Source organism: Perissodus microlepis, chromosome 14, assembly GCF_051167445.1.
Source record: "Perissodus microlepis isolate ML-2025 ecotype Zambia chromosome 14, ASM5116744v1, whole genome shotgun sequence".
NCBI classification, from domain to species: Eukaryota; Metazoa; Chordata; class Actinopteri; order Cichliformes; family Cichlidae; genus Perissodus; species Perissodus microlepis.
Window position 1 is genome coordinate 9,476,407 of NC_140474.1, and position 27,318 is coordinate 9,503,724.

Consider the following 27,318-nt stretch of genomic DNA (forward strand, 5'->3'; position numbering starts at 1 on the left):
ACAAAAAATAAATAAATAAAAACACATTTTTTAAAAAGAAAAAGAAAAGCCAAGCATGTTCTGCATGTTAATCAGCACTCACGTAAGTGACAAACTCATACATTTTAACAGCAAAACTTTCTGTTTTGCTGTTAACCTTCTTCAGTTATGAAGCCTGATTAAATTGCAACATAAGAGAGCTCACTCCCATGCCCAGAAGAACTGAAAATTAACACAATGCACACTGGATATGAAATATTAAACGTGACGTGCATCAACTTAAGTGTGTCAAAAACTTTATACAGTGCAAGAGAATTAGAGGTAACACTCACAGAGCTACAGTATCACACAGTAATCCCAATGCAGAAAGTACAGTATGAAAGATCAGATGAAATGGAATCCTTCATATGTTCAGTTCAGTTTTTGTTAAATGTACATAATCAACAATTATTTTGGTTGTACACTGGCTTAATGCAGTATCTAAGCCAAAGTAAATACTAACCCACTGCTTTACTTTATCCCACTGTTGATATGATAGCATGAGATGCTCAAATAAATATATTTATAATAATTATTATTACCTTTTCCTCATGCTCCAGTGGTTGACACGTTATCACCGAACCCCCAGCACTCTTGGGAAAAGCAGCTTTACAGTTGCTCAACCACTGTGTAAAACAGAGGTCAATTTAAATAATTCAGCAACAACATACAGGTGACGTCTAGAATGACAAGCACACGATAAGAACCACTTACTGTGAGAACTGCCTCCTTTCTGTTGTTGTAAGTATCAAAATATTCCTGAAGTTCCAACACACTAAATTTCATCTTTTCAAGGAGTCCATAAGACATGATCTGGAAAAATACCAATTTGTCATTAAATTTGTTGAAATACACTGGAAGTCGCTAAATGTCAGGCAACTTACTGTGTCTGCATCAATAAAAAGTGTTGGGCACTCTGAACATGATGTCAGCATCTGAGAAGACCTCAAAAACTTTGATCCTAGTCCTCTCAGGCCATCACCAAGGTAACTGACGGCATCACATGTCAAAGAACAAAATTTGGTTTGGATATTCTGCAAAACATAAAAAACATGCTGTCTGTAACACCACCAGAATCCCGCCTACATAATTTAAAGCACTAGTACATCCTTCATTAATTCAATTTTTCTGTAATGTTGCCCTGTCAGCTTTGGTCAGTGAAGTGAACAACAACCGGTTAATGAATCTCAGGAGATTTTCAAGCTGAGAGCATCTACGGAGTGACCTCAATTTTCAATTAAGCAGTCCTCTTCTGAAAGGTCAGGTTGCCTTATAGCTAATCCTGTTAACCTTTCGGTTTAATTATACAATTTGACATCTCATACTACACGTAGGGTCAAGCTATAATACCTGAAAAAGTGAGGAAAACACATGAAAAGTATAGACGGCACAGGACCCATCTGAGTCAGACACAAGCTGGTTGATGTGGCTTCGCCAAGCCTCTTCTGCATCATCGCACACGTTTGGCTGGAAAGCCGCAAGGATGGCGGAGAAGAAAGGTGACGGTGGTGGTGAAGAATGCGACTCCGGCATGTCATCTCGCTCTTCCTCAGCAAGACTGAATGGATATGACCACATCTTAGGAGAAGTGCATTTTTCATGACACTTTATTTATAGCTAAATATTTAAATGTTGCAATAGGTACCTTGGTAAGCAGCCTTCAAGATCTAGTTCTCCTTTGTAATCATTGTTAGTTATATCCATTGTCAAACTGTCACCACAGTGATACTCAGGGGGCAGCTCAGTGATGGAAAGAGAAATGTCCTCCTCATGGACAATGTTGTCATCATCTTCTTGTGACATCTCATGCTGAAAGAAAGCAGAAGAGACAGTTGACAACTGGAAATATTAATGTAATTAATTACAAAACAAATACTGAAGCAGCATGCATGAAATGTATTCCCTCTGTTATTTTTAGTTATTAAACAGTAACACTAACCTTGCCATGGGACCCTATGGACACTCCTTGTGGTGTTTTCTTTTATTTGGTCAATTTAGTGTGCAAAAATTATGCCAATTAAATGGATAAAAGATTTTAACTTAGCCAGCATCGTGGCTCTGCACACTCAGAGATTGAAACAGGCAATGTGTAAACCTTTTCTGACCTTCCACATGCCGAGAGATTTTAGTCTTGCTTACAGCCACCCACACAGAAGCAATAGGCATACACATTGCCTTAAATAGACAGATACGGAAAGAAAGAAATGCTTTTTGTTTCTACTGCTGGCTACAACCCCTCACATCCCCAGACAAACTGCCACAATTAAAGTTAGACAAGAAATAGCCCGGAGCCCAAAGCTTTAGATCACCTGCTTGTCAATTTTTGTTTTGTTGTTTTTATGATTTTGCATGCAACTACTGAAATATCAAGAAAAGGTCACTCATGCTCTACTCTAAAGAAAGGAAATGTAAAAAAGTAACAGTGTTGCAAAATAACACCTATGATTGCCTTAACCCAAAGCACATTTAACATTCAATACACGAGAAAACAGAACAGCTCCTATTTAGCAAAATTAGTAAAGAACTCCATTATAGAACTACGATAGGAATTAGTAGTTCCCAGAATCTCAGACACTCTGAAGCCCTTATTCACCCGCTGCTTCGAGTCCTCTGGTTGTTGGACCTCGAAACTTGGATTTTTGGTGCTCAGAGGAGTCGAATCTGCTGAAGTGGTATCGCAGAAGGGAGAGGGAGAGTCAATGCTACTCATCTCTGCAGTTGGAGAGAGGCTGACAGTCTGAAAAAGAGACAAAGAAACATTTAATAGAATCTTTAAAAAAAACGGACACTGAACTAAAAACAGCAAAATCCTCTGAAACTGTATCACCGACAGTAGTGGAGTTTCTTAAAACTCAAAAGCAAGAGGTGAAGATGACGGCTGTGTTGACCCACAGGTTTCAGTCTGCTACGGCAACTTTAGCAACCTTTAGCTAATGCTGAATGGCTCTTTCTGTCATGGAATAACAGAAAGATAATGGAACAAGACAGAATGTGACAGAAAGGCCCATTATATTTTCAGACTTGAAAATCTGGCCCTAAGCTTGACACTAGAGGAAAAGTCTTAATCGGAGAGAGAAAGACATTTTTTAAACCCTATACAACTTGGCACAGAGAGTGGCACAATAGAAAAAACTCTTGAATTGTTAAGATATAAAGAGTTTGTCCTTGAAATCCCTTTTACTTGTTACAGTTGGTTTTAACTGTTATTTGAGGTTTTACCTTCATTGTGATTTTCAATTATTATAAAACAAATGAATAAACTTACAAGCTGTGAGTGGGAGAGTGTCTGGCTGGTGGTGAGGGAATCCTCCTCAGATGACTCGTCTGAATCTTCATGAGCGAGCTTGCTGAGGCTGGGCATGCTGCTGGACATCTGACTTTCCTCCAAAGGCTGCAGGTCATTTCGGTCCAGACTGTCCATAGAGCGTCTACGCACACCCCAGTTGAAGTTGTCCATAGTCTCTCCCTGCAACAGTAAACATCTGTTAGATACCGAGTACCAAGTAGCACAGCATAATCTTTTCTTCAACACAAACTTCATAAACATACTTCACACCAACATTTACACAACCATGCAGTGCTGGTTTTGGGAGGGGACAGTTTATGGGAGAGTTTTTTTCCCTTCAAAGCTAAAAAAGGAAGGAACAGCGGTGCTCAATGCAGTAAGCCCTCCTTAACATGGTCACAATTCAAATATTAACAGGCTTTAATTGCTTTGGTCTTTTTTAAAAAAATACAGAGTGATTTTCAAGCGTGACTCCATGGATGCTAGCCAACTCTCACGTTCCACCAAAGCTCCACATCAACAGACAAAACAAGCATATCCAACTACGATTAGTTTAAAACCTGTCACAGTAAAGGCTCTGACTTTGACATTTCTTGCCCATATTAATCATTTAGGTTTTTTCGGTCGAGTTTCCTGAAAATATGGTGTTAGTGAAGCCTAAAAACCGCACTAAGTACATTTCAGAGTCTCAACAAGTAACAACAGCTTTTTCTTACATCCTTGGTAAATAATACAGTTTAAATGTTTACAATTAGTAAAGGTAATTTTCTGTTTGGATTTCAGTGTGATGGAGGGTTAAACCTGAGCAGAATTTCTTCCACTGAGTCTCTAGATGGAGCCAACACTCCATGATATGAACAACTGTGGCTTGCTTTAGAAAATCATATGATGTTGACCAGATAGCCATGTAACTATAGAAAATTATGATTAAATGTATTCACTTTATGTCAATCATATGATAAAAAAATATTAATAAACATTATGATAACTTATTACGTAGTTATGCATCAGCAAACAATGATCAATTCAGAAGCCTGCACTCCAAAGTAGGATCTGAACTTATTCAGCTAATAGCAGAGTTAACCCTGGGATTTCAGTATTATGAAGGCAGCTCACTTCTTACTGGGGTACCTCCCCATGCTAACTTGTGCTGCAGGTTATGTTTGAGATAAGTGATCAATTCTCTGAAGATCACTCAGACCTCTGGATGGTCTCAGATTTGTAAAGAGCATCCTAAGTCTTATCCCTGATGAGCACCAGTAATAAAAATAGATTAATTGATCCAACTTTTCGACTTTTCGACTTTTCACAGCAAGTTGACAGATTTTATATCATCTCAGACTGCAGGACACCACTGAGGCAGCAGCTGAAAGAATAAAAACATTAAACTGTACAAACTGACATACATCAAAGAATTAATTTAACGGAATAACAATTAAAACCCATCAGTTTTTTCTGTCACTTAATGGTACAGCTTGATAAGTCTGTCAACTTACACAGTGCCAGCTTTGCTTCCTGACTTCACATAGTCAAGACTTTAATATTAAAAATCTTTTCCGGGCTTACTGACTGAAGCACTTAAAATGTGTTTGTACAAAGCGCACGGTTCCTTTCACACACACTGACATTACCAATATGTCTGCAGCAGGCCTGTTGTTTCAGCCTGAATTCTGCAATTGACCTCTCTGTATTTTCCTAATATCACAGTTTTGTCTTTCCTTGTAAGATTAGTTGCTCTTTTGCTAGTAGACCTGTCAATGTTTCTGATTGGTCAGATGCTGCCAACACCATCCCTTTCGTGTGAACACACTTGTAGCTAGACTGGAAAGGCCTGGTTTGAGTTATTGAGTTGATAACCACAGTCACATAACCACTTAGGCTGAGTGCCAGTACTGGTACTGGTAAGTACTGGTAAATCTGGTAAAACGGGCTTTAAGATGCCCTATATTTCAATAGCAACTACTAGACCATGATGATAAGCCAGGTGAGAGAACTAAGAATAACATGCTGTGTTTCCAATACTCTACTCTCTAATACAGGGACATTGCAGAATCAGTTTTGTAACTAACACAACATGCATGCACACTTTCTACTCTTTGCCATCAGTTGACTAAAATATCTGCACAAGCAAATTGTCATTCATAGAACACAGCAAATAAAAATGTAACACAACTAAACTTACCTGTAGCTCCTAGATAGCACAGATAGAAAAAAAAACACAGAAAAAGAAACCCTGTTACACAGAGCAGGCAGACTTGACCCAACACAGTACTGCTCCTCAGCAGAAAATTCTCATTACAGTCTTTATAAGGTTTTCTTACTGCTCTTGTTTTACATCTACTTTAACATCTAAAGTATAAGTAATTATTCTACCAAGAGTCCCATGACTCACCTCTCCATCCTCAAGCTCAACATCCAGGAAGTCAAAGTCTCTAAAGACTCTGAACTGCTGCTCTGAGGTGGTGTCATCCGTGTTTTCTGGTTCCCGAGTCCCATCATCAGAGGATACCTGGCTAGGCTGGTGCTCCATAAGATCCAGCTCCCCACAACTTGAGAAGATCACCTATACCGAACAACGAACAAAGAAAAACAAAAAAAGGTTGTTTTTTCCATGATTAAAAAAAGTTCAGAGTGCTGAATTTCCCAACGGACAATATAAAGTATATCTTACTGAAGGATTTTTTGTGAGCCCCACTTCTTGTCCCAGCAGAGACAACACATTCACCAGTTTTTCCCGTGTTCTTTTCTGCAGAGGGAAAGAGAACACGCAAATATTGTGAATAAATCCCTTTAATTTGATCCACATTATAGTTTTTTGTGAACATTTGACTTTTGCATCTGTTTGAGTATCTTACCATTTTAAAATTTTGTCTCACATTTGCCTGGCATCAACATGCATTTCCCCTTATTTGGATATACAATGGGATTTAAATTTTGGGAATAAACAGGATGAAGACGTCTCAAACACAGCATGTGCATCAAATACATCCTGCGCTGTGCTTGTCATGCATAATGAAATACAATTACATGCAATGTCTTCATTTGTCAAATCCTAACAGTTTTACACTTTGACCCCTTGGGAATAAGTTTTCACCTGAGAAGATTGAGGCCTTTTCCAGCTGACTGGCACCAACACGTTGTTTAAAGTGGATCCAGAGGAGGTAGAGGAGGTGCTGTGGGTCACTGCTGTTGTCATGCTCTTCACATCCTGGCCTGGAGTGCGTCGGAGATCATCAAAACGACGACCAATCACTGGCGTCTGAAAGAATCGACACAAACAAACAATTGTGAGGACAAAATTAAAATGAGCAATAGCAGGAAGAAGAGAAAGTCTTTCTCTGCTTAGTCAATCCATTACTCAGGCTCCTTGACAGCTCCTGCTTCTTCTAGGCTCACAGTTCCAAAATGACTGTAAAGCAATCAATACGTCAAGATAGGCTGATTGCTTTTTTACAAGTGGTCACAGCTTTTATTCCACTTGACATTCAAGAAAAAACCCAAAACCAAAACATCAACTTTCTCGGTTTTCTACTCAATCTTAAAATGTCTGAATGTCATAACAACTATCACTGGTGTGCCCAGTATGTCTAAAGTTTAAAGCCACCCTGTTGGCTGCTCACTACAACTCCCTGACTCACATACAAAGACGGCAGCAAAAAGCTGACATCATTTCCTGCCATTCATGAACTACACAAACAGCTCCCTGTTCGGTTCCCACACATACGCCGCTCTGCTTATATCTTTTACATCGCTTTCCAGCTCTGCACTGCTTGACTAATTGTGTTTACCTTTCACGCTTTCAAGCTAATCTCACAGGGTTTGGTCGAAAAGAAATATCACCATTAAGGAAGGGGAAGAAATGTTTCCTTTCCAAAGACCTTTAAAAGATTCCACACAACCTCAACAAGTACCACACCCTGGAAAATACAGGGAAATATACAGGGGCGAGCATACATTTCAAGGATTAACCTTTCTTTTCACGAGAACAACAAGGACTTTCACACAGTGAAAAGAAAGTCAGAGAAATGGCCTCTAACCTGAGATATGTCAAAGTGGAAATCCAGCGTTTTCCCAGGCAAGGCCTTGGAAGAGCGGTCCCAGACACGGCTGATGTCCTCATAGGAGAGGTCACTTTGTGGAAATGAAGGCTGTGCCAAACTGGCCGATCGAGAAACCACCAGCTTGAGTATATTCTGTGCTTCTCTCCAATGAACAGTCTACAGCAAAAACAGAAACACACACAACTTCACCTGTATGTGCAGACAAAGAGCAACACAAGATGTAAAAACACAGTTTTCATGTAGTTTTATTTATAGTTACAGAGGTACTAAAGGGAAATGGATGCCATATGAGAATAAGCAGAGGCCTGGCCCATAGCAGAACAGCAGACTGTTTATAGATTGGGTGTGTCCACAAATTTACAGCGCTGACATAAGACAGCTTTTTCCTTTTTTTTCACATGAGCACTAAGAAAAAGAGCAAGGAATACAAGACTCTTACGCAGAGCTCTCAGCTAAAGATTTGAAGTGAGCACATGCGCATGCAAAGTATATGTTGGTGAGTTTCTACAAAATTGTCAACTTATTCTATTTTTAAAATATGTTCGATGGCACATAAAGTCACTGCATATTCAAACTAATACATTCCCGATAAAAAAGGAGCAATAGTTTTGTTAATATTTTAACTCACCTGGACAAATTTCTCTATTGTCTTGAGCACCTCTATGTTGAAGGGTTTGGCTTGAATTACACTCAAGTCCATGTGGCTCAGGAGGCTGTAGATAATTTGCAAAAGGGTCTGCTGCATACTTGGGAGACCTTTCTCCAACAGCTATTACAACAACAAAAGAAAAGAAAAGAGAAAACTCACTTTACATAGTACTTTTAACACACTGTAATTGTGACTTAGCACCTTTCAGCTGTACACACCTCTGCCATATAAGTGACCAGACTCAGGGTGATATCCGAGAAAGCTTCGTGAAGATATCGACACACCACATTGACCCAAGAGAAGCAGTCTCGTGTGTAGGAGTGTGTTTTATACAGAGCCATGACATGAGCAAGGTTGGAAAGCTTGGCGTTGTTCTCCTCAAGGCATACCTACACACACAAAGGTGTGTTAATTTAAGATGTGAAATTAGTGAAATGAAAAAAGGGATAAAAATGGCAAACCTGTGCTATCCTCTCAGCAACCTCCTGACAGAACTGTGTGGGGCCATCAAAGTTCTGTACCAGATGAGGGAGCAGGCAGAGAACATTCAAAGGAAAACCTAATAGACAAAAAAAACCCCAAAAACAAAACAAATGACATTAATATACAATTTTGGAAAAAAGTCACAAAGCATGTGTCTTTGTACAAGTACAAAAAATATAAATATATAAATGTAAAGTTTATCCGTCCACTGTTTACTTTTAAAACCACTTATTTATTGATTCCTACATTATACCTATGGCTTGTGATGTGTCCACAACAGGCACTCGCGACACAGGAGTCAGTTGGCATAAGAGATGAAGCGTGAGATCGGTTGTAGACATGGAGGTGAAACCCTTTAAAAGGAGCTGCTGCAGCCCAGTGAAGGTGCTCCATTTTAGCTGATTATGCAGTTTCTCCAGCTTCTCTCTGTTTTCCTGTTTGTCCAGTGACATGTTGGCCAGCAGCTTATTCAACAGTCTTAAAGACATCTGATACTCAAACTCAAAGTCTGACTCCATCAGTGACACTGCCACCCAGAAGATGGTGGCTAGCAGGTTGCTGGGGTGGTTGATGCTTGTTGGGTCAGTCACACTGTCTCTAGATGAGGATGAGCTGCGAACCTTAGCTAACAGAGCTTGCTGTTCAGAGGCTTGGATACGGTCCAGTGTGGCACTGCGTGGTGGATCAGACCACCGGTCTGCCTCTCCAAACTTCTTGGGAACAGAGGAGCTCCTTTGATGTCTGCTCCTTTCTTCTCTCCTAAGATTGAGCTGCCCTGTGCTCTTCCTGTTAGATAGCAGCTTGAAACTGGTGAGGAATTCTGGGGATGAGGCTCTGTAATGATAGCATGGAGAAATAATTTAAAGTCACTACATATTTGGGCAGAAATACCATCTTTGAACATAAATTCATGTAGAGGAGACACAAACCTTGTCAAAATAGCCATGAGATCACTGTTTTTGAGACACTCAGCCAAGTTATCCACCACTGACTCCAGCGTGAGTAATATTTCCATCACATAGCCCTGGCAGAAAAAAAAAGACACACATAGATTTTTAGAGTGTGTTTTTATAATACAATTTAATAATTTAACATACAATAGTATAATTTTCTACACGGATGACCAACATTTGACACCATAAATGATGCAAACAAGAAATCCCCACATAAAAACTGGCACCATTCAAGTATACACACGGCGCTCTGACCTGCACTTCTTCTCCGTGTTCACCGATGACTTCCACCAGCCTTGAGAGAAGGTCAGACACAGCGTGGGCAGATATTGGCTGGCGAAGGGCTCGAAACACCTGAAAGGAGCGGCCAGCGTAGTGACGCGATGAGCTACACAAGGCTGTCTGCAGCGCTATGTCGCTAAGCTGCTGTTCCAGATGGAAATCTGACAAAGACACAGACAGAAATGTGTAAATGAAAGTCATTCAGTTACACATAATGTTTAAGAGATAATCAAATTAAAGAAAATGAAAGAATTACTGTTACGGGCATACAGAATTACCTGACTTGGACTCTTTGAACACAGATACCACATATCGCAGAAAATTCGTCAGCTGCCCAGTGCTTTTTGAAATTAGGTTCTTTGGTGAAATGTCTTCATGGCACCACAGCGGTCCATATGCTCTATAAAACAATCATTTTTAGTTACTGAAAACAAACTATATTCTGAATCATTCAAATTAACAGTGCCAAGTCCAGCATAAGGTGCCTGTCAATTAATACAATCCTAAATATTTTTTTAATTAGTTTTGTAAGATGACAGTTTTAATTTAAATTTACAGTGTGTTCAATTAATCGTGGGAAATGCCAGTCATATTTAAATCTCAGATCTAAGCTATGCTTATAAGAAATTGCATTATCCAGCAGCACCACTAGGTGGGAACCAAAAACCAGAGATATAAGAAGTTTATCACCATATCAAGCCCATAACTAGCAATATTTTAATACATGCAGCCATACATTTTTTTCTGTTTGCAAAACTACAGTGTAAAAACCCATGCATTTGCTGAGTGACTCTAACGGAAGAATTACAAATCTGTGTCCATACCTTGTGGTTAAAAACTCAATTAGCTTGTTGGTTTTGTCATTCATTTTATTGGAGGCCACCAGCTCTTCCACCTCCTGTGAAATCTCTGGCAGGTTGCTGCTGCTGCCCCCCAAACTTAAACTGGATGACGTAGACGAAGAACTCAAACCCGAGTCTGGCCCGGGGGATGCCTGACACTCCCGCAGGAAGTCAAAACCTCCTGAACACATCACAGGAACAGGTGTGTGATTACAAACAAGTTACAGTGGTATATATTTTATGAATGTTTGATTTCATATACCTAACTGCAACTTTAAGCTACAGATGGATTTAGCCAGTGCAAGAAGAAGAGATGCTGTAGTGAGCACACGACTTGTGCTAAAACATTTTCATGGATGTAGATCCAGTAGTTCCTATTATTATTGCTGCAAAGCTAACCACTCTTTTGTTATAAACAAAAAGCCAAACCTTTGTGTAAGAAACCACATATTACACATGAACGTAACACGCATATAAAAGAAAGTTGTATAAAGCACGTTTACTTTCGCTTTTAAACTATTGTTATAGCATTTTTTTATTGCTAATAAAATACATTTTTATTGGATATACATTTTCTTTTTTCATATGGTCAAATGGACAACAAATACTTTTAAAATGTGAAGACATTTGCAAAACATTTTATCAGCTAAGAGAGGAGCTAAAGCCAGCCACGCAAGCTTTAGCAGATGGCCCCAATTTGGGAAAGTGGATAAAAATAGCAGAATGGAATGCTTTAATCAAGACCTTTGATGTGCTCTGGGCTCCATATTGCTTTTGGCACAGCATCCAAATATTTTCTCTCAAGATAAGAACCTTATCTATTGTCTGAAAGGAATGCTAGCCATTCCTTCCTAATGTTCCAGTTTATATTAGCCAAAGACAAGATCTGCATGTCAAAGGGCCAGCTGCTCAGTCAACCTCATCTAGGTCTACTTTAACCATTCAGTGAAGAGTAAATGTATTTATACTTGAAAAGGGCAGATGCTTACCCGAAGGCAAGTACTCCATCTGAATGCTTGGTTTGCAGGTGAGGGTCTTGGTACCATTGATCTCACGTGTCTGCAATAAGACCGCTGCAATAGTGTGGAAGTTGTTGTCGCATGACAATGCGATGAGCAGGTGGAGAAGAAGTCGTTTACTGTGTTCAAACACCTCTGGACGAAAGTGATCCATGCCTTGAATAAAAACAACATAATTGGACAAATAAGTCTATTTTACGGTCAATTCAATTTAAATTTCAGCTACTCCTTATGGTCATCTGGGACGAAGTAGCACAGTAAGATCAAAACCTTACAATATTACAGAGATTCTCTCTGAGTTGCACTTTTCACTCAACTCTACAGTGCATCATTAGATATGTAATCATTATACTACAGCTGTTAAAGAGAAGACTGATTGTACAGTGAATTTACCCAAAAACAGTGAATGTAGCAGCAAAGGCAGGTGCATGGTCCAATCCTCGGTCACACTGTGGTCCACGACCATCTCTGTCATGAAGATGACCGCTATGTTACACCTATAATAAGCAAACATTCACACTATTAACCCTCTGAGTGAAACACCATTTCATATCCTAAGAAAATCAATTTCTTAAGATAGATTTAGATGAAAACTGTTGTATGGTGGATACAGATGAATACTATTACAGTAAATTTATTTAGAAACAACATAGCAGGTTATAGCAGCTAACCTGTGCAGTGGTCCCCTGGGAGTAATGGTCTCTGGTAAAAAGTCCACTAGTGGAGCCCAACATCCTCCAGTCAGAGGCATGGGCAGAGGATGGGGCTGGTTGGTCTCAATAACAGCCACAAGCCAGTCAGCATAGGGTGGCAAAGGTTCACCTGTATGGTTTAAGAGCCCATTGTTCACACTAGCAAAACATTAGATAATAAACTCATGATGTAAATACACAAAAAAGAACTTCAGTTTTGAAATATAGTTGTCATAACTAATTTCCAGGATTCTTTTAATAATCGTCAGATTATGTTTAGCCACATTTCTCTCCAGAACCATTTCAGGCTAAGAGGGTTTAACAAAGCTGTTTTTGGGTCACTAGCAGCAGTGTGGGGGCCCTAGGCTCAACTCCTTGTATTTTAGTGCCAATTCTCACAGAGTCTCTTAAAAAGCCCCAGGCCACTTTGCACTGCTCATAAATTATCACTGGCACATGGCTGATTACCAATGTACCATCCAACCAGGCTGTATATTCTATACTCATCAAAACCATTACAACCACATTTTCTTTCTCAGGTGCTTGGTACAGAAAAATACTCACTCTTATCTTCATCATAAGATCCTCCCGAGCTGTTGCTGTAGCGTGATTCCAGACGATTATGTGCTCGTATTATATGAGTAAGCCTGAAGTCACAGAAAATGATTTTATGATAATAGGGTAGGGTGTTGATAACACTGTGTCAAATCAATCACACAATTAAAGACATTTTTGCCCACTGCACCTCTCCTCATTCTCCTTTAAAGTCTTGGTATCATCTGTATCAGTGAAGCTTTCTTGGCCTGCAACAACAGTATTGCTGCTTGATGTGGTGTCTAGAAATTAATCAGAAATCAAGTGAGGCTAGACTCCAACACTGCTTCACATGCACAATTTGGATCTTTCCCAGAAGGGAATTTTAATGGTGGTTTACAAAAAACAAAATATATATATATGTACAAGCTTTTTCAAAAGATGTACCTGAAGCAGCTGCAGAAGCCTTGCTTGTGGCTGTAAATCGATAAAAAGGAGGGCTATCACAGTGTTGCACCACAGGATTCACAGGATCAGTCTGCTGTAACTCAAATATCAGTTCCTCCATGGTTTGGATTGTGTTGTTTCGGCACAGATAGATCACCACCTTCTTGATCTGAATAAATACACCAACACATTTCTGTGAGAAACTGTAAGGATACAAAACCGCCCCCAAAAAACAAAGTTACATAACATTACAAACAGGGCTTGATATCTTACATATGGGAGAAGGGCAGTGTCACTGCTGACACCACACAAGCTGATGAGAAACTGCAGTGTGGTTCTCAGATTGTTGCTCCATTTGTCATTGCTGATTAATGCATTCCAGGCATTTTCCATTTCTGGTCCAGGTAGATCATCTCCATACTGGGAAGGCAGGGGGTTAAAAAAAGAACATATTCCATGTCAGCTACGTTTATCTCAGATTACCTACGCCTCTTTTGATAAAATCATATTTCCCAAGCATGCGGTTACCTTGGCAGTCATAAACATGAGATTATTGAGAACCATAGATGTAGCTTGTAAGGAGCCCCAGCCAGTGCCTTTTAGTGGGTGTGATGAACCTGCGCTGGTTAATTGGCTAGAAGAGTTGTAACTTGAGGAGCATGGTGAGAACATTGGGAGCAGCAGGCCGCTATCAACCAGCTCTATGTTACCAAGCCAGGGCAGGAGGTAGGTTAGCATGATCTGCCTCCCATTGGTATGAGTTGTGGGGAACCTCTGGCTAACCTCTGGAACAAGCAGAAGGAAGGCAATACAGTGGTCACTGTGGTTTTTTCATTTTATAGGAAACTCAAACACATGCTGTACATTCAGTTTCACCATAATTGGCAGTTTGATCCTGATCCACATATGCATTAAACTTAAACAGGGGTTGCCCCTAAGTCAAGTTAGGCTCTCTGTGTGTCTGTGGTTAGCAGAAGTGGCCATAAAAAGAGGTCTGCTTCTCTGGGGATGAGCCAGTAGTATTTAGAAAGAAACCGAGAGAAGATGACAAGCCTGTGAAAAGCTGAACTACAGTAAACTACATTACTATTACAAGCATCAACATCTACCTGAGAATAGAGGAAGTGTGAGCTCAGGGTACATCTTTGCCAGCTGGCTGGAGAGCTGAGGCAGGGAAACACTGTACAAAGGTGGCAGTGGACCATGTGTGCCATAGAGGATACTGTTTGGCTTCTGCTCTGCAATCTTCTTAGAGTATGCAAACAACTTAGCTTCAAGAATCTGTTAAATGGAAGAGGGAGAATGTGTCCTTTAAGCTGGAACCACAGAAAACTGCACAAAAGAGCTCAGCAAACTGAGGTTTCTCACCTGCATTAGCTGCATTGAAATCTCATAGATTTCTCTGTTGGTGTCTGACGCCTTAAAGAGCACCAGATTTAGCAGCGTTACTATGTCACTTGGGTAGGTTTTGCTTGTGAAGAAACAGAGAAAAATGAGTATGAATCACTTATTTAGTCTTATCAAAGTAAAAGGCTCATGTTGCAAGATTTAACATCCACATTATGGTGTTGTTCCTAAAATGTAATTATTGCTGTTTTAGCAACACAACTTACTAAGCACGTTGTTTTAATCGACTGGAAAAATAGGAAATACTTAATACTTAACCCACATATGCCCTTTAAAACTCTGTAAAAATATTATAACTGTTTCAGAACATATGCAAAATGGGTGTGTTATGCAGTAAACAAGCGTTAGTATTGCCCAAAAAAACGTACCAACATATGATGTTTGTGAAACAGCCTATTTTTCACCTATACTATAGTCCTTTCTCGATACTTAATTGAGTAGTTTAAGTGTTTAGATTGTAGCAGAAGAAGATAAAGATGAACGATAGTCCTGGAGCAACTCTGACAATAATGTTGTATGAACAACACAGTGATATCAAATACATCATTTCATGCATGTTTCAATTTCTGAGATAAAGCAAGTGAAGAATTTCAGTGCAATAGTGAGTTGTTAGTTTGAGACTTTGGCTAATTTACTTACTAAAATGGACCGTAATGCTAAATGAGAGAATTCAATGTCAGTCCAAATTAGCCAAAGTAAATGCACTTCAAAAACCTATACAGATAAACTAATGAAGACCCAATAAAAACAATCACTGAAAATGCAAAATTCATCTGAGATTCTGTACCTGCTGCCACAGACTGTAGCGATGGCTTTGAAGCACCCCGAGGCGACCTGCTTTGAGCCTGTGTAGCAACGATCCACAGCCCAGTTGAATAGGTTGACCTGGTCAACATTGAGTTCCAGCAACAAGATGACAACTTCACAGCCAAGCTGATGGACCTGAGCCAGGAGCAAACACCAACACAGACTTTTTTAAATTTAATTTCTTCTTTTTCCCCTTCCTTGTACTCCACACTTTGTATCAGTCATCAGTAAATGATTAAAGGTCTCAGTGTAGCATGGTTCTAGGAGCTCTAAAAAGAAGTTGATAAATGACCAGTTAATACAACTCCTCAAACCACATAATAAATTGTGCTAAGGAAAAATATCTAAAATAAACATGCAGGTGCTTTATCTTGTATCATAAATGGGAATAAAGTCAAAATCAGTTTATCCTGAAAGAAAACTGCCCTTCTCCAGCAAGATAATGCTGAGCAGTTGGCAAGCACTAGTGCTGGCTTTTTATAAAGCAAGCTTCAGAAAGCTATCCGAGGGGCTTCCTGGGTCAGCTCCTTGTTTAAATGCACCACAGTGGTAAAGTATTGGCTACAGACCCGCTGATCCTGGCAGGCTAGTATATTATCCAGCCACTTGTAGAGGTATCCGTCTGGAGAAAGGCCAACGTTATCAAACACAGGCCCACAGCACAGCACAGCAGACATAGCCTGTAAGAACATCAGCCAAGAATGCTCACATGTTAATGGTTTAAACAACCAAGACAAGACAACCCTATTCACTCTGCCACTGTTCCACCAACAACTCTTTCTTTTTTTTTGAAATGCGACATAACATTTAATCCCAATGTGGTCATTCAACACAGCTGAATACTAAACAATCAGATTCTTCTTACTTATTCTGAATTTGTGACTTAGTCATTTACTTAGAGTCTAATTATGATTACCTTTAGGGCACAATACTGATATCTTGTGATCTGATGATTTCTGTCGCTGTAGCGATCCAGAGGAGTGAACATGATGCTGAAAGGCCCAGCCCACTGGCTGAAGAGGATGAAGAGGTGATGCCGCAGGCTCTGCTGTGGAAACAGGAAGCGTCTGTGGTGCACTGGGTTGGAGGTGGGGGTGGAGGGGATGAAAGAGCTTGTTATAGGTTTGCTTATTAAAAAAGTCTAGAGCCAGCAAAAATTATCCCGGCATCTTAAGCCCTTCACAACTAAAATAAAAGTGCATTTCCCCAATCTGATAATAGGTTCTTGATGTCCCCTGACAGACTATTAGCCATTCAGTGGGGACTTGTGAATGCTTGGCAACTCATGAGTCATCACCTGCCCTTTCCTGCACTGTCTTTAAGTAGAACTATTCTTGGATCCACTCCCCTTGGGCTACATCCAAATCAAGATCAATGTCAAGACTCTGGTCTTTCATGCAGTGTTCTAATGGCAGCCTAATGGAAACCTATTATACAATTCACTATTCGCAAATGGACAGATGGATTGCACCAGGTACTCATAAAAAGGAATACAGAACTTTCACATTCTCTGCTAAGTAATTTATCAGTCTGACCTATAGAGCAGTGACAAGAAAGGACTTTAAATTTAAGCTAGTTGCAGTAGTACCTGGTACGCATTGGATGAGGTTGGCCACCATGGCACTGAAGTGAGCTCGGATGTCCTTAAGGATCTCTGCATCTTTATCATTCTCAGCTTCCAGAAGCATCCGGGTCAGATCCACATATTCCAGGAAGAGAGCCCCCAGGGCGAGTGTGTCACGTTCCAATGCTCCATTTGTACTGTGGCATGAAAAAAAACAAAACCCACAGAGACACCCGGTTCAGAGACATCACCAAGAAAATATTATGCAATAATGACATATTCACTTCTTTTTAAATACCTATCAACTGTAGCACTAATGGCAATTATTTGTATCAAAAACTCACTTGCATGAAACTGGGGAAGCCTTCTCTGTAATTAAGTACCTTTATGCGATTCAGTCTTATTTTGGGCTAACAGTGTCAACTGATACTATCACACTAACCTATCACTGATGACACCAGCATCAGCCAGGAGCTCAAATATCCTCAGCAGCTGAAGTCTCAGCAGGTCTCGTCGTTCACGCCGCTTCTTGTTCTGTAAAACATAATTAGAACATCTTTACAACCAGATTGTCTGTAAAAATAAAATGTTCTAAACTATATGAACTCTTTAGCAAATGCTACATTATAGTCTAACATAGCTATAAATTCTCTCTGATTGTGCATATTTTGCACATATTATTAATTGAGTCATATATACCTCAGGTCTTCTCTCTAATGCCTCTTTCATAAGGGGATGCAGCTCCTCCACAAGCTCTCTGTGTGCAGTAAAAACATAAACTCGTGATATAAATGTAAAATACAAAATGAAGTTCAGTAGCAAAAATTAAACTGCAGAATGACATTTTTCAAAAACAATTAAAAAAGCTATTAAATCTGACCTCTAGGAAACAATTTAGAAGCAGCTATGTGAGGCATCAAAGTATTATTCAACTCTAATCCTCTGCTCATCTGCACTTAAAAAGCCACACAAATGCACTACCTTTAATTACGGAAACAATATTAGATTGCACTCTCAGTTTTTCACAGGTTAATTAAAAAAAAGACAAAACAGAACTGAAGATGTTTTGTGGCAATATTTAATCCATAAAAAAAAATCACAAAAAAAGCATCACAGAGAAAAAACAGGGAAAAAAACGAAAGTTTGTTTGCTTAGTTAAGCAGTAAATGATTAGCACCTAATATATAGATCTTTGATATACCTGAACACAAGAAAATTGGTGCGACCAAAGCCCAGAACTAATGACTCTGTCAACTCGATGCTCTCTGCCCTCATCAGTGGAACCAACTGTTTCAGAAGCCAAGCCACAGATGGGCTCCCGATAACCTGAAACATCAAACACCGACTGCTCAGTCAGACACATAAAATCTGCCACGACCACTAATTACTTAGAGCTGCATTGATATAAGTGTCTGTACGCTTAAGAACACATTGACTTCATGCTCTATTCATGTGAAATAGCTGCTGTAATTTGATGCTTTGAGTTTTAAAGTCAACAAGCTCAGTATGAACACCTGATCCTGGAGAGACAAAGCGCAGAGGGAATTAATAAGGCCAGAGGACAGGGAGGCAAGTACCTTGTTATCGAGGTTGACACTGCTGTCAGGTGTAGGAGCTGTGATCTCAGGTGTCGATGCTCTCAGATGGCCGGGGCTCATGATACTGGGCTTGGCCACTCCAAAGCAAAGGATCAGGTAGTTTCTCCATAGGGTTATATAGTTATCCCCACTGCCAGAGGTACTGGTCTTCTTTGCGTACACTGGATTACTGGTAAGGAAAAGGAAATATTATTAGATCCTTTATAATCTCACATTCTTTCAGTGGGGAATTTTGACTTTAAGCTCAATGAAGAACTGGAATATGGTGGCAGAAACAGAAAAGGGAAGACAAAATAGGGATGTGCATAAAATAAAAATACAGAAGTGTTTCATGTTCCCTCCTGACCACACTGTAGTCTGAAAGGGCACTTACTTTGGGTCTACCAGGGGCATGAGCATCTGCATCCGAGTGAAGGCATAAGGCCAGGCGTAGCTGACAGCTGTGGGGCAGTGCTTGGGAAGGTTGTCCTGTCGGAGGAGGCTGTATATGCACAGCACCCAGGGGTCCTTGACAGACTGAGCAAAGATCCACACATGTGAGGGGCTCCTAATATCATAATGACTGTTGACAAGCAATGCATTCCACTCCACGAGCCACTGCAGGTCCACGTGGTGACCAGCTGGCAGGGTGACCTGCAAACAAGCAGGTGACAGAGCAGGGTCAGAGGTCAGGGACATGCCTGAAATATATCTTAAAGCACTGCTTCTTTCTGACTGTCGACCAATGTGTAAAACTAATTTATTACAGTGTGAATAAGGCAGTAATTAGGACAACAAGACAAATACATACTATATTTAGAAAAGCTTTTTTATGTTGCATATGTTGCATGCCACTCTCATTATACTCAGAAAACTGCTTATAGCTAAAATGACAGCTGGCCAGAAGCTGCTCAGCTGTTTATTTAATTTTACATGATAATTAATGAACCTGGCTTCTGTTTTCTGCTTACTTACAAGATTATTTGCTAAACCAGGTTTTACATGGGGTTAAAAATCTTGTTTTTATATTTTTATGTCAGTCAGATAGAAGCTAAAGCTCCACCAACACTTCGGTTTGTGGCTTTCATCTGGGTCATCATAAAACATATTACAAACAGCATTTTCAAGTTGCCTGGGTAAGAGTAGAAAAAATACTAAACAACCAATAATATACATTCACACATCTGACAATGAGGCACCAACAAGAATGAACTGGACTCATTGTCCCTCGCAACAGAGAGTGCTCAGTGGAAAATGAAGGTGGTAACTTCCACAGCATTAAGCTGAAAAAGTGCAACCAAGTTTTGCCCTACCCAATGATGAAAAAATTCCCTCAATCCTGAAAGGTCTGCCTGACTGTCCTTTCATTACAGTTAGCCAATAAATGTGTTTTTTTATACTGCCAGTGTTGCTGGAGCTTTAAGTTCACAGATCCTATCATCTTCTCCATACAGCTTAAGGTTGTGCCTGAAAACTCATCTCTGTAAGTCGAGCCATGTGAAATGAACACAGTGACGAAAGACAAATATTAGGAAAATGAAACACGAAGCAAATAAACAGAAACATCTCGAGGTTTACTTTGGAGCGGAGCCACAAACTGGAGGTACAAACAACTTACTGTGTCGGAGACTGCAGCGTTGACAAAGCTATCCAATATACCGGGGCTGAGCTGATCCATGATCTCTATCATTGGTTTATCATCATCCTATAGTTGGCAAAGCATACATTTTTAACCTGTACATAAAATATCTTTCTTATATTATGTCTCCTCAGCGTTCCTTCTGTGTTTTACCTCACACTGTCCGATAGTCACGAACAGACTGCGTATCTCTTTTAGGATAGCAATGGCGAGTCTGCGGGTGCTCAGCTGGCAGGAGCAGAGCAGGACGACCGCTAGTCCCTCCACAGCATGCAGCACAGTGGAGTGTGGACCTCGTTCTGAAGGCGTCTTGAGACTTGAGCTGGTCTGCAGCAGCTGTGATAAAATAAAGAAAAGCTGATTGCCCAGTAGTAATATCACAATACTAAACTAGTTTATTTCTATTTCTAAAATGGGCAGTTAGTAAAAGACAACTGTGTATACCTCAGCAGTGTGCATTTTAGAGGTGTCAGACGTCTTTCCTGGTGCAGCCAGGGTGAGTTTCCACTGAGTGAGGAGCTGCAGCAGTAATTTAAGGGATGTATCTAACAATCCCTGATGGGTGTCTTGGACCTCACGCAACAGGAAGTTGGTAAATCCAAACAGGACGTCATCACGCCAGTCAGAGAAATCCAGCAGCAGACTTTGCAAGGAATTCTGTGCTATGAGTCGAAGCTCATCATCCATGTGGATTGTCAGTCTGACAAAGACAAAATAAACCAAACAAAAATAATGATAAATGAAGTATAACTTTTATGCAGAAGAATGACAGGTCCTCTATGTACTGTTTCATATCAGGTTACTCACCGAGACAGGAGGTCTATGAGTTCTGGCTTAGACATCCCATCAGGCAGGATGCGAGGAATGGCAGCGACACATGTCCTGAACAAGTCGATCTTAGGTTTTCTCTCACCTCTGAAAAGGTCGCATTTCAGTTATGTTAGAAAGTCTTGCTTTCTGTGTCAAAGTGTAAATTGATCAAGTATTGAGAACAAGAGCGTTAAGTTAATGATGAGTCCAGTCCAGTCAGCTGGGATGTGTGCAAACTTACGTGATCATGTCCTCAGGCTCTTTGTTCAACATCTGAGCATTGGTCATCATCATGCATCGGCCCACCTCCTTGTCCAGGTGTCTGAGAATGTTGTCAATAGCCTTTCGGACGTGAAAATAATACTGAGACATACCTGGGAACATGACAGAGGGAAAACTATTGAACCACTTTTGCTCACTGGAATATTTTTAATTGAATTCCTATAATTTAAAATGCAGAAGCATGACATTTTCAGAATTCGTGACCATGGTCTGCCTCTCTCACCAATGACTTTGGCCTCTTCATCTGTTAGTGTCTTGCTCAGATATGTCTTCTTTACTCGGAGTGTGTTCCCAGAGGGCAAAGTGCAACCAGTGTTAGGCATGGGAGGCTCACCGTCCTTCTGCTGCAGTTTATCGGCTACAACCAGGAATGCTCTCAGACCAATATTCATTCTCTAAACATGACAGAAAGGTCACCTGTTAGTTATCAGTTTCCAGCATCCCATTACCAGTCTTGCAGGATCTTTACAAATGAAATTGACTGCTATACAAACGTGTACCTCAGGATTAAGACTAAAGGCTTTTGCAGGTTTCCCAACACACAGAAGATCAAAGATAATCTCTTTCATGGCATAATCCAGTCTTTCCTGCAGAAAAATAAACATAAAATACAAATCAGTTATAAATAACCTGATTATTCTATTACGAATGGCATCTGCTAACAGTCATACAGTACAGTACAGCACACAAGTGTATTTACCTGGGCGATAAACTGGATGATTTTCACAAAGATATTGAGGGGCATGTCTCTTGGTACCACACTGCGGGATCCTTTGGGGAAAAGTGTTGTTACAATGGTGTTGAGTCGACTGAGAAATGAGACAAAGAAAGCAAGTTAATAAAAGACTTTGTGCAAACATTTAACAAATTAGACAGATCATTTTAAGACATGTTTATTTTGGGCTTGATCAGCACCCAAATATCTGTCTGGACCCATCTGGAATTCCTCAAGTGGGCTTTAGCTTGTACGTAATAACATCTGCAAACAGCTGATAACCCTGCAGGCAACTGTTACTGGAAATCTTGTATTGGTTTGAGCCTAAATCTGTCTAAATCAGTTCTAAGAATATAAAAAAAAAAACACAAATTTTTTTTAATCTTCCCTAAATCCACCACATCATCATGTTCAGAATTTGTTTTGTAATAAAATATAAAATAGGATATTTCTATTATAACAGTTATTTACTGGCACTTAAAAAGAAAAGAAATGGAAATGGAAACAGTAAAATATTTTTACCCTTGTGTCGCAGTGTTGCTCTCACACTTGATTCTGATCATGTAAACCCACAACAGTCTATAGAGGGACTCCAGTGCAACACGAGCCATTTTTGGGTCTCTACTCTGTAATGAAATAAGGTTGATCAAAGAAGTCAATGATAGATCCACCTTGAAGAAAAATAATCAGTGTAATATTGCTCACAATATCAAGTGAAAAATGTAGTTCACGCAATTATTTTTGACAATTAAAGCTGTAATATTTGGACTGACTGAGATCCTGACATCCTTTAAATAACAAATGCAGTTTTACAACTGTTAGTTACTAAGTTACATTACCTTCAGATTTGAGAGGCAGTTGTTAAGGAAGATGTGCCATCTGTTAAGGAAGAACTGTTTCTGGCTGACACACAGCAGGCACGTCACCAAAGGGTAAAATGCCTGAACAGAAGACACAAAGTGCAGCCTTGTTACAACAAATTCTCTCTTTTTTTATTTGTAAGTTATTGACTTACAAATAAAACACTGGGATTTTCTGCATATTATATTCAAACTTGCCTATTAAGTTGTCAATTTGTGGAATAATGCATTATCTCTGAGCAACCTTTGCATAAGTGCATCTTAAACCAGCTTCCTTTTGAAGACATAATGTGGTTCCCTCTTTTTTTAAAAAATGTTTTTTGCTGATGGTGCATCATTCATAAAATATAGCTTTCAGCCATTATCTTTGCCTCAGGAGAAAGTAGACCTAGTCTAAGGGCTGTTGTCTTTCCAGATCCATGTGAACTACCATGGTGAAATGTTTTATTGAAGACACTTAGAGGAGAAGAGACTTTAAATATGCTTACACATACTGCAGTGCTTTTAATGTGTTTTTTTAATGCTATGAAACAGCAGCCTGTCTTCCCTCATAAATGTTTTCTATTGTAGACACTAAAAAACTAAAAAACACACACAAAAGTGACCTTGAAAATTCACAGGCATCCAGGGAATCTGAGCATGTAACTGAAGATGTACAAAAGAGACAGGCCCAACAATCAGTGTCACTTTGTTTTGAACTAACCAGTGAGTGCTTCTTCCTGGAGGACAAGTCCAGGGTTGTGTCGTACAAGCTGTCCACAAAATTCCTCAGGCATGGTACGTTCACCTCATTCTTCACAGCCTAAGACAAGATTACACATCACAGGATGGCACAAAAAGACAAAATCTTCTCCCTCCTGAGTGATCTTCTATATATAGTGTAAAACATTTCAAATGCGGAGCCTAAAACTAATGCGATTTTGTGTGTGTTTAAAGTTACTGCTAATTTGCAACTATCACCTTTATTTGGGTTTTTACATACTGTAAATAGTACTTTCATAAGATATGCAGTGTTCACTATACACTATAGATACACTGCTACAATGAAATACACATAACAACTGGGTATTGCACACAAGAATCAGATGAGGAAGAAACTTACTGCTGCCACGGGAACCAGAATCTCAACAAAGAGGCCAGCTAAAGCATGCTTAATGTCCTTGTCTTTGACTTCCAGGAAATACTGGGCACACTCCTGTGAAAGAGAAAAAATAGTGTAAGCTGTATGAAAAAGCCAATAGGAAGCACAGTTAAAGTAAAACATTAAATCTTAACAGTTCTCAGAATTTACTTCATAGTTTCTACCCAACAGAAACATTAGTATAGAAGAGTTTAATACAGCAGAGGATGAGTACAGAAAGAAGTACAATATTCATATATATTCAGTTTATAATGTATTGAGGCAGAAATATTATTCAGTTACTAAAGCTATTATACCTGCATAAACTGAAAAGAGGCTTCAAAATCCTCAACGGGATACATCTTAATTCGGAAGAACTTGACCCCCATGATGAGGCTAATGGTACTCTGGACCACATAAGGATTGTGCTCTTTTTGCCGCAGCTCCTTTAGCTCAGTCATAAACTTCTTCTTCACAGCAGGAAACCTGAGAATAAAAATAGCTAAATGAGGCTCTATATTAAGACATGCTTGCACAGCTCAGTCAGACAAATCCCAAGTCAGCACTTCCATAAAGAAGCAGAGTTGTGACTCAGAAAGAATACAGTGATAATATTCAGCGTGCACACCTCCCAAAATATCAGCCCCTCATCTCACCCTCTATATGCAGACTGTGAGTCTGTGCCCCAGATGAACTCCTCATCTAGCACCTGATCCTTTGCCCAAATTGAACCAGAGATGAGATTCTTCAGCTGGTCTAAATTTAGACAATAATTCATCATGGGAGCTCATATGAGCATTTCTTAACCTCTTCCCTGTTGGCTAGAGCTGCACTTGAAAGAAAGTGAATACAGCTGGGAGAAGAAATGCTGTATTATTTCGACAGTCAAAATCAGCAACCCTTTAAAAAAAAAAAGACTGCATCAACCTTTCTGAAGACGATTCATTTTAGTTTACAGCCAAATTCATTACCTCTTCCTTTGCCTGATCTTTAGAAAAGTAAATATCTCACTAATATGTCATATAAGTGTCCTTTAGAAAAGGTTATGTGGCATGCCCATCAGCAATATCTCTATTTTAAGGGCTTATTCCTTTCTTCGGTGATCTCAAAACTTCAAAATAAACAGAGACATTCATTTCCACTCCTAGTTTGGGGTGAAGGGGATCGCTCCAGAAGTATGTCATCCCTACAGTACGTTCCAGTCTCTTAAACCAGGGAATGTTTTGCAGGAAGGCATTAGGAACAGTAACACACCAATATGATGTGGCATGACAGCAACAGAGCAGAGAGTAGTAATTTATCATACAGTGAAAAAAAGTTAAAACACAGCCAATAGTACAGAATTATTATCACTGTTCTGTTTTTGTGCCTTACTTGGACTGGGCTAATACTCCTATGACTTCAGCATAGAGGTCTGCTACAGTGTGCATGTTGCCAGTGTTCGGACCATGATACCTGCAGGAAAACAATGCATTATACCAAAAACAGCAAGTTTTAGAGAAACTGAATGAAAAGTAAACTTTGTATGGACAGATGAGATCTTACCCCTCTTTGTATCTAAAGTGCTTAAAGGCTAAGTTAATGACTTCATTCACCAAACTGTCAAGGGTCGGGTAGAGCGGCATCTGATTAAGAATCAATAGAAAACATAATCATCTCAAGATGTCTGCCAAATTAAGTTTATTTTGTCAGCAGTAATAAATCAGGGAACCTGATGAAATTATGGGATAAGCTAAGTAGATTTTGTGTAGTACAGAGTTTAGTCACTTTACCTGTTTCAAAACTTCTATAAGTACAAGAGAGAAGATGAAATCAATGGCCAAATCCCGCCTTTCAAGTAGATAATCTCTCTGTTGCTCGTCACTGTTAGAGAGAAAACATGTTTGCTATAATCATAAAGCACACCTGAGCTTCACCATTCTTTTGTCTACAAGTGACTCATGCTTGCGTGCAGAAATCAATGTAATTATTCTCACTTTTTGGACTTGGTGTTGGCTCTTGGGCGGTACTCGTGCAACTCCTCTTCTAATCCATTTTGTCGTTTGTACCAGTCAAACAAAGTGCGGAGGATGGAAGGGAGGCTGTATTCAGCCAAAGAGCTCATGGAGCTTATCAACTAGGAGAGCAAGACATACATAGCGCAAATGAGCATTTGGGTTTAGCGGTCCACATACCAAAGTGAAAGATAGCCATCAGTATTTCCTTTGTTTATTTGAGCAGCAATTTCAACATCAATTCCAATAGCAAACAAGCATTAATTTGCATTTCATCATGTCTCAAGCATTTTTTAAACATTTTAACAATAAATAGGCAACATGGAGCAGCTTTTATGTAAAGTAAAAGCAACACTAAGAAAAGGCACCGAGATTGAATAGTGAACTGGTTCTTATTGGGGATACAGTACGCAGAAATACACAGCGCCCATGGGGCTGCCTGCCTCAGTCTTGGGGGAGGGTGAGCGAAAGGAAGGAACAGGCCGGGCACACAGGAAGGGAGGAGAGTCTGGTGGGACTGGGGAACACAGTGAGCCCTTCATTCAGCACACGGCTGGAGAAGAATCCTGGCTCTGTGTGGCTGCTGAATGGCCTCGCGGAGCAGCACAGACACACCTCTGTGGCTGTGAAAGGGCCTTCTCTGAAAAGCCACAGACCTGCTCGATACACCTAGTGCTGAGGCAGTGCCAGCTGTCAAGGTAAACACTCCTGCCCCTGACTGGATCTGAAAGACCTTTTGGGATGTGAGCTGGGCTTTCAACCATCAACTTTTTCAGGCTGAAGTGCATCATACTAGAGCAGTATCTATGACGTGCTTATTTTCCAATTGGGAGAGGAAACACAGTTACTTCTGTGTTGGTGTTGGATTTTATATAGAATAAAAATATAATCTAATATGGTTATATTACAGGTAAAACAAATAGTTTATCTAGTGAGCATTTGGTCCTAGGTCCCTGTATTTCTATGCACTTACTTGGTCAAACTGAGGATCTTCTCCCCGCTGTAGTGACTTTGTTAATGGCTTTTCCTAAAAAGGCAGAAAAAAATAGTCATTTTAAAACCTTATTTTTGCAATAATACAGAAAAAAAAGTTCTTTGTAGTGTAATTTAAAGAGTATAACTCTAAATGTGATGACTAAGGAGTATGAACCGGGACTGATCACAGCCCAGCTAATGACAGGGCCATCAATCAGTCTGTTGCCTGGCAGGAGCAGGCAGGGTCACTTACAATATTAGAGATGGGACATTTATGACAGTTCTTATTATTACAGTCTTCC

General features: G+C 39.8%; 1 protein-coding gene across 7 annotated transcripts in view; it reads right to left on the bottom strand.

Annotated features, from left to right (window-relative positions):
• frya (furry homolog a (Drosophila)) overlaps positions 1-27,318 on the bottom strand; it is a 46,654-nt gene that overhangs the window by 2,352 nt on the left and 16,984 nt on the right. For 6 of the 7 annotated variants that reach the window (XM_084949819.1, XM_084949815.1, XM_084949816.1 and 3 more), the window contains exons 3-58: positions 27,015-27,068; positions 26,024-26,163; positions 25,820-25,910; positions 25,593-25,672; positions 25,422-25,502; positions 24,365-24,533; positions 24,030-24,122; positions 23,631-23,729; positions 22,907-23,008; positions 22,590-22,693; positions 22,053-22,161; positions 21,853-21,939; positions 21,576-21,747; positions 21,312-21,444; positions 21,068-21,175; positions 20,705-20,960; positions 20,414-20,596; positions 20,240-20,326; positions 19,016-19,275; positions 18,622-18,811; positions 18,246-18,370; positions 17,744-17,801; positions 17,487-17,578; positions 17,069-17,241; positions 16,397-16,557; positions 16,050-16,160; positions 15,461-15,615; positions 14,635-14,737; positions 14,376-14,547; positions 13,795-14,051; positions 13,540-13,686; positions 13,267-13,435; positions 13,031-13,121; positions 12,850-12,932; positions 12,265-12,415; positions 11,987-12,090; positions 11,564-11,749; positions 10,557-10,755; positions 10,011-10,132; positions 9,706-9,893; positions 9,427-9,521; positions 8,751-9,331; positions 8,476-8,573; positions 8,233-8,403; positions 7,994-8,134; positions 7,342-7,521; positions 6,399-6,563; positions 5,976-6,050; positions 5,697-5,867; positions 3,284-3,484; positions 2,612-2,755; positions 1,664-1,827; positions 1,369-1,576; positions 903-1,052; positions 733-831; positions 561-644 (exon numbers count right to left, since the gene is read on the bottom strand). In XM_084949819.1, the coding sequence (XP_084805945.1) occupies positions 561-644; positions 733-831; positions 903-1,052; positions 1,369-1,576; positions 1,664-1,827; positions 2,612-2,755; positions 3,284-3,484; positions 5,697-5,867; positions 5,976-6,050; positions 6,399-6,563; positions 7,342-7,521; positions 7,994-8,134; positions 8,233-8,403; positions 8,476-8,573; positions 8,751-9,331; positions 9,427-9,521; positions 9,706-9,893; positions 10,011-10,132; positions 10,557-10,755; positions 11,564-11,749; positions 11,987-12,090; positions 12,265-12,415; positions 12,850-12,932; positions 13,031-13,121; positions 13,267-13,435; positions 13,540-13,686; positions 13,795-14,051; positions 14,376-14,547; positions 14,635-14,737; positions 15,461-15,615; positions 16,050-16,160; positions 16,397-16,557; positions 17,069-17,241; positions 17,487-17,578; positions 17,744-17,801; positions 18,246-18,370; positions 18,622-18,811; positions 19,016-19,275; positions 20,240-20,326; positions 20,414-20,596; positions 20,705-20,960; positions 21,068-21,175; positions 21,312-21,444; positions 21,576-21,747; positions 21,853-21,939; positions 22,053-22,161; positions 22,590-22,693; positions 22,907-23,008; positions 23,631-23,729; positions 24,030-24,122; positions 24,365-24,533; positions 25,422-25,502; positions 25,593-25,672; positions 25,820-25,910; positions 26,024-26,163; positions 27,015-27,068 (8,172 nt within the window). The other variant, XM_084949820.1, reaches the window with a different exon arrangement.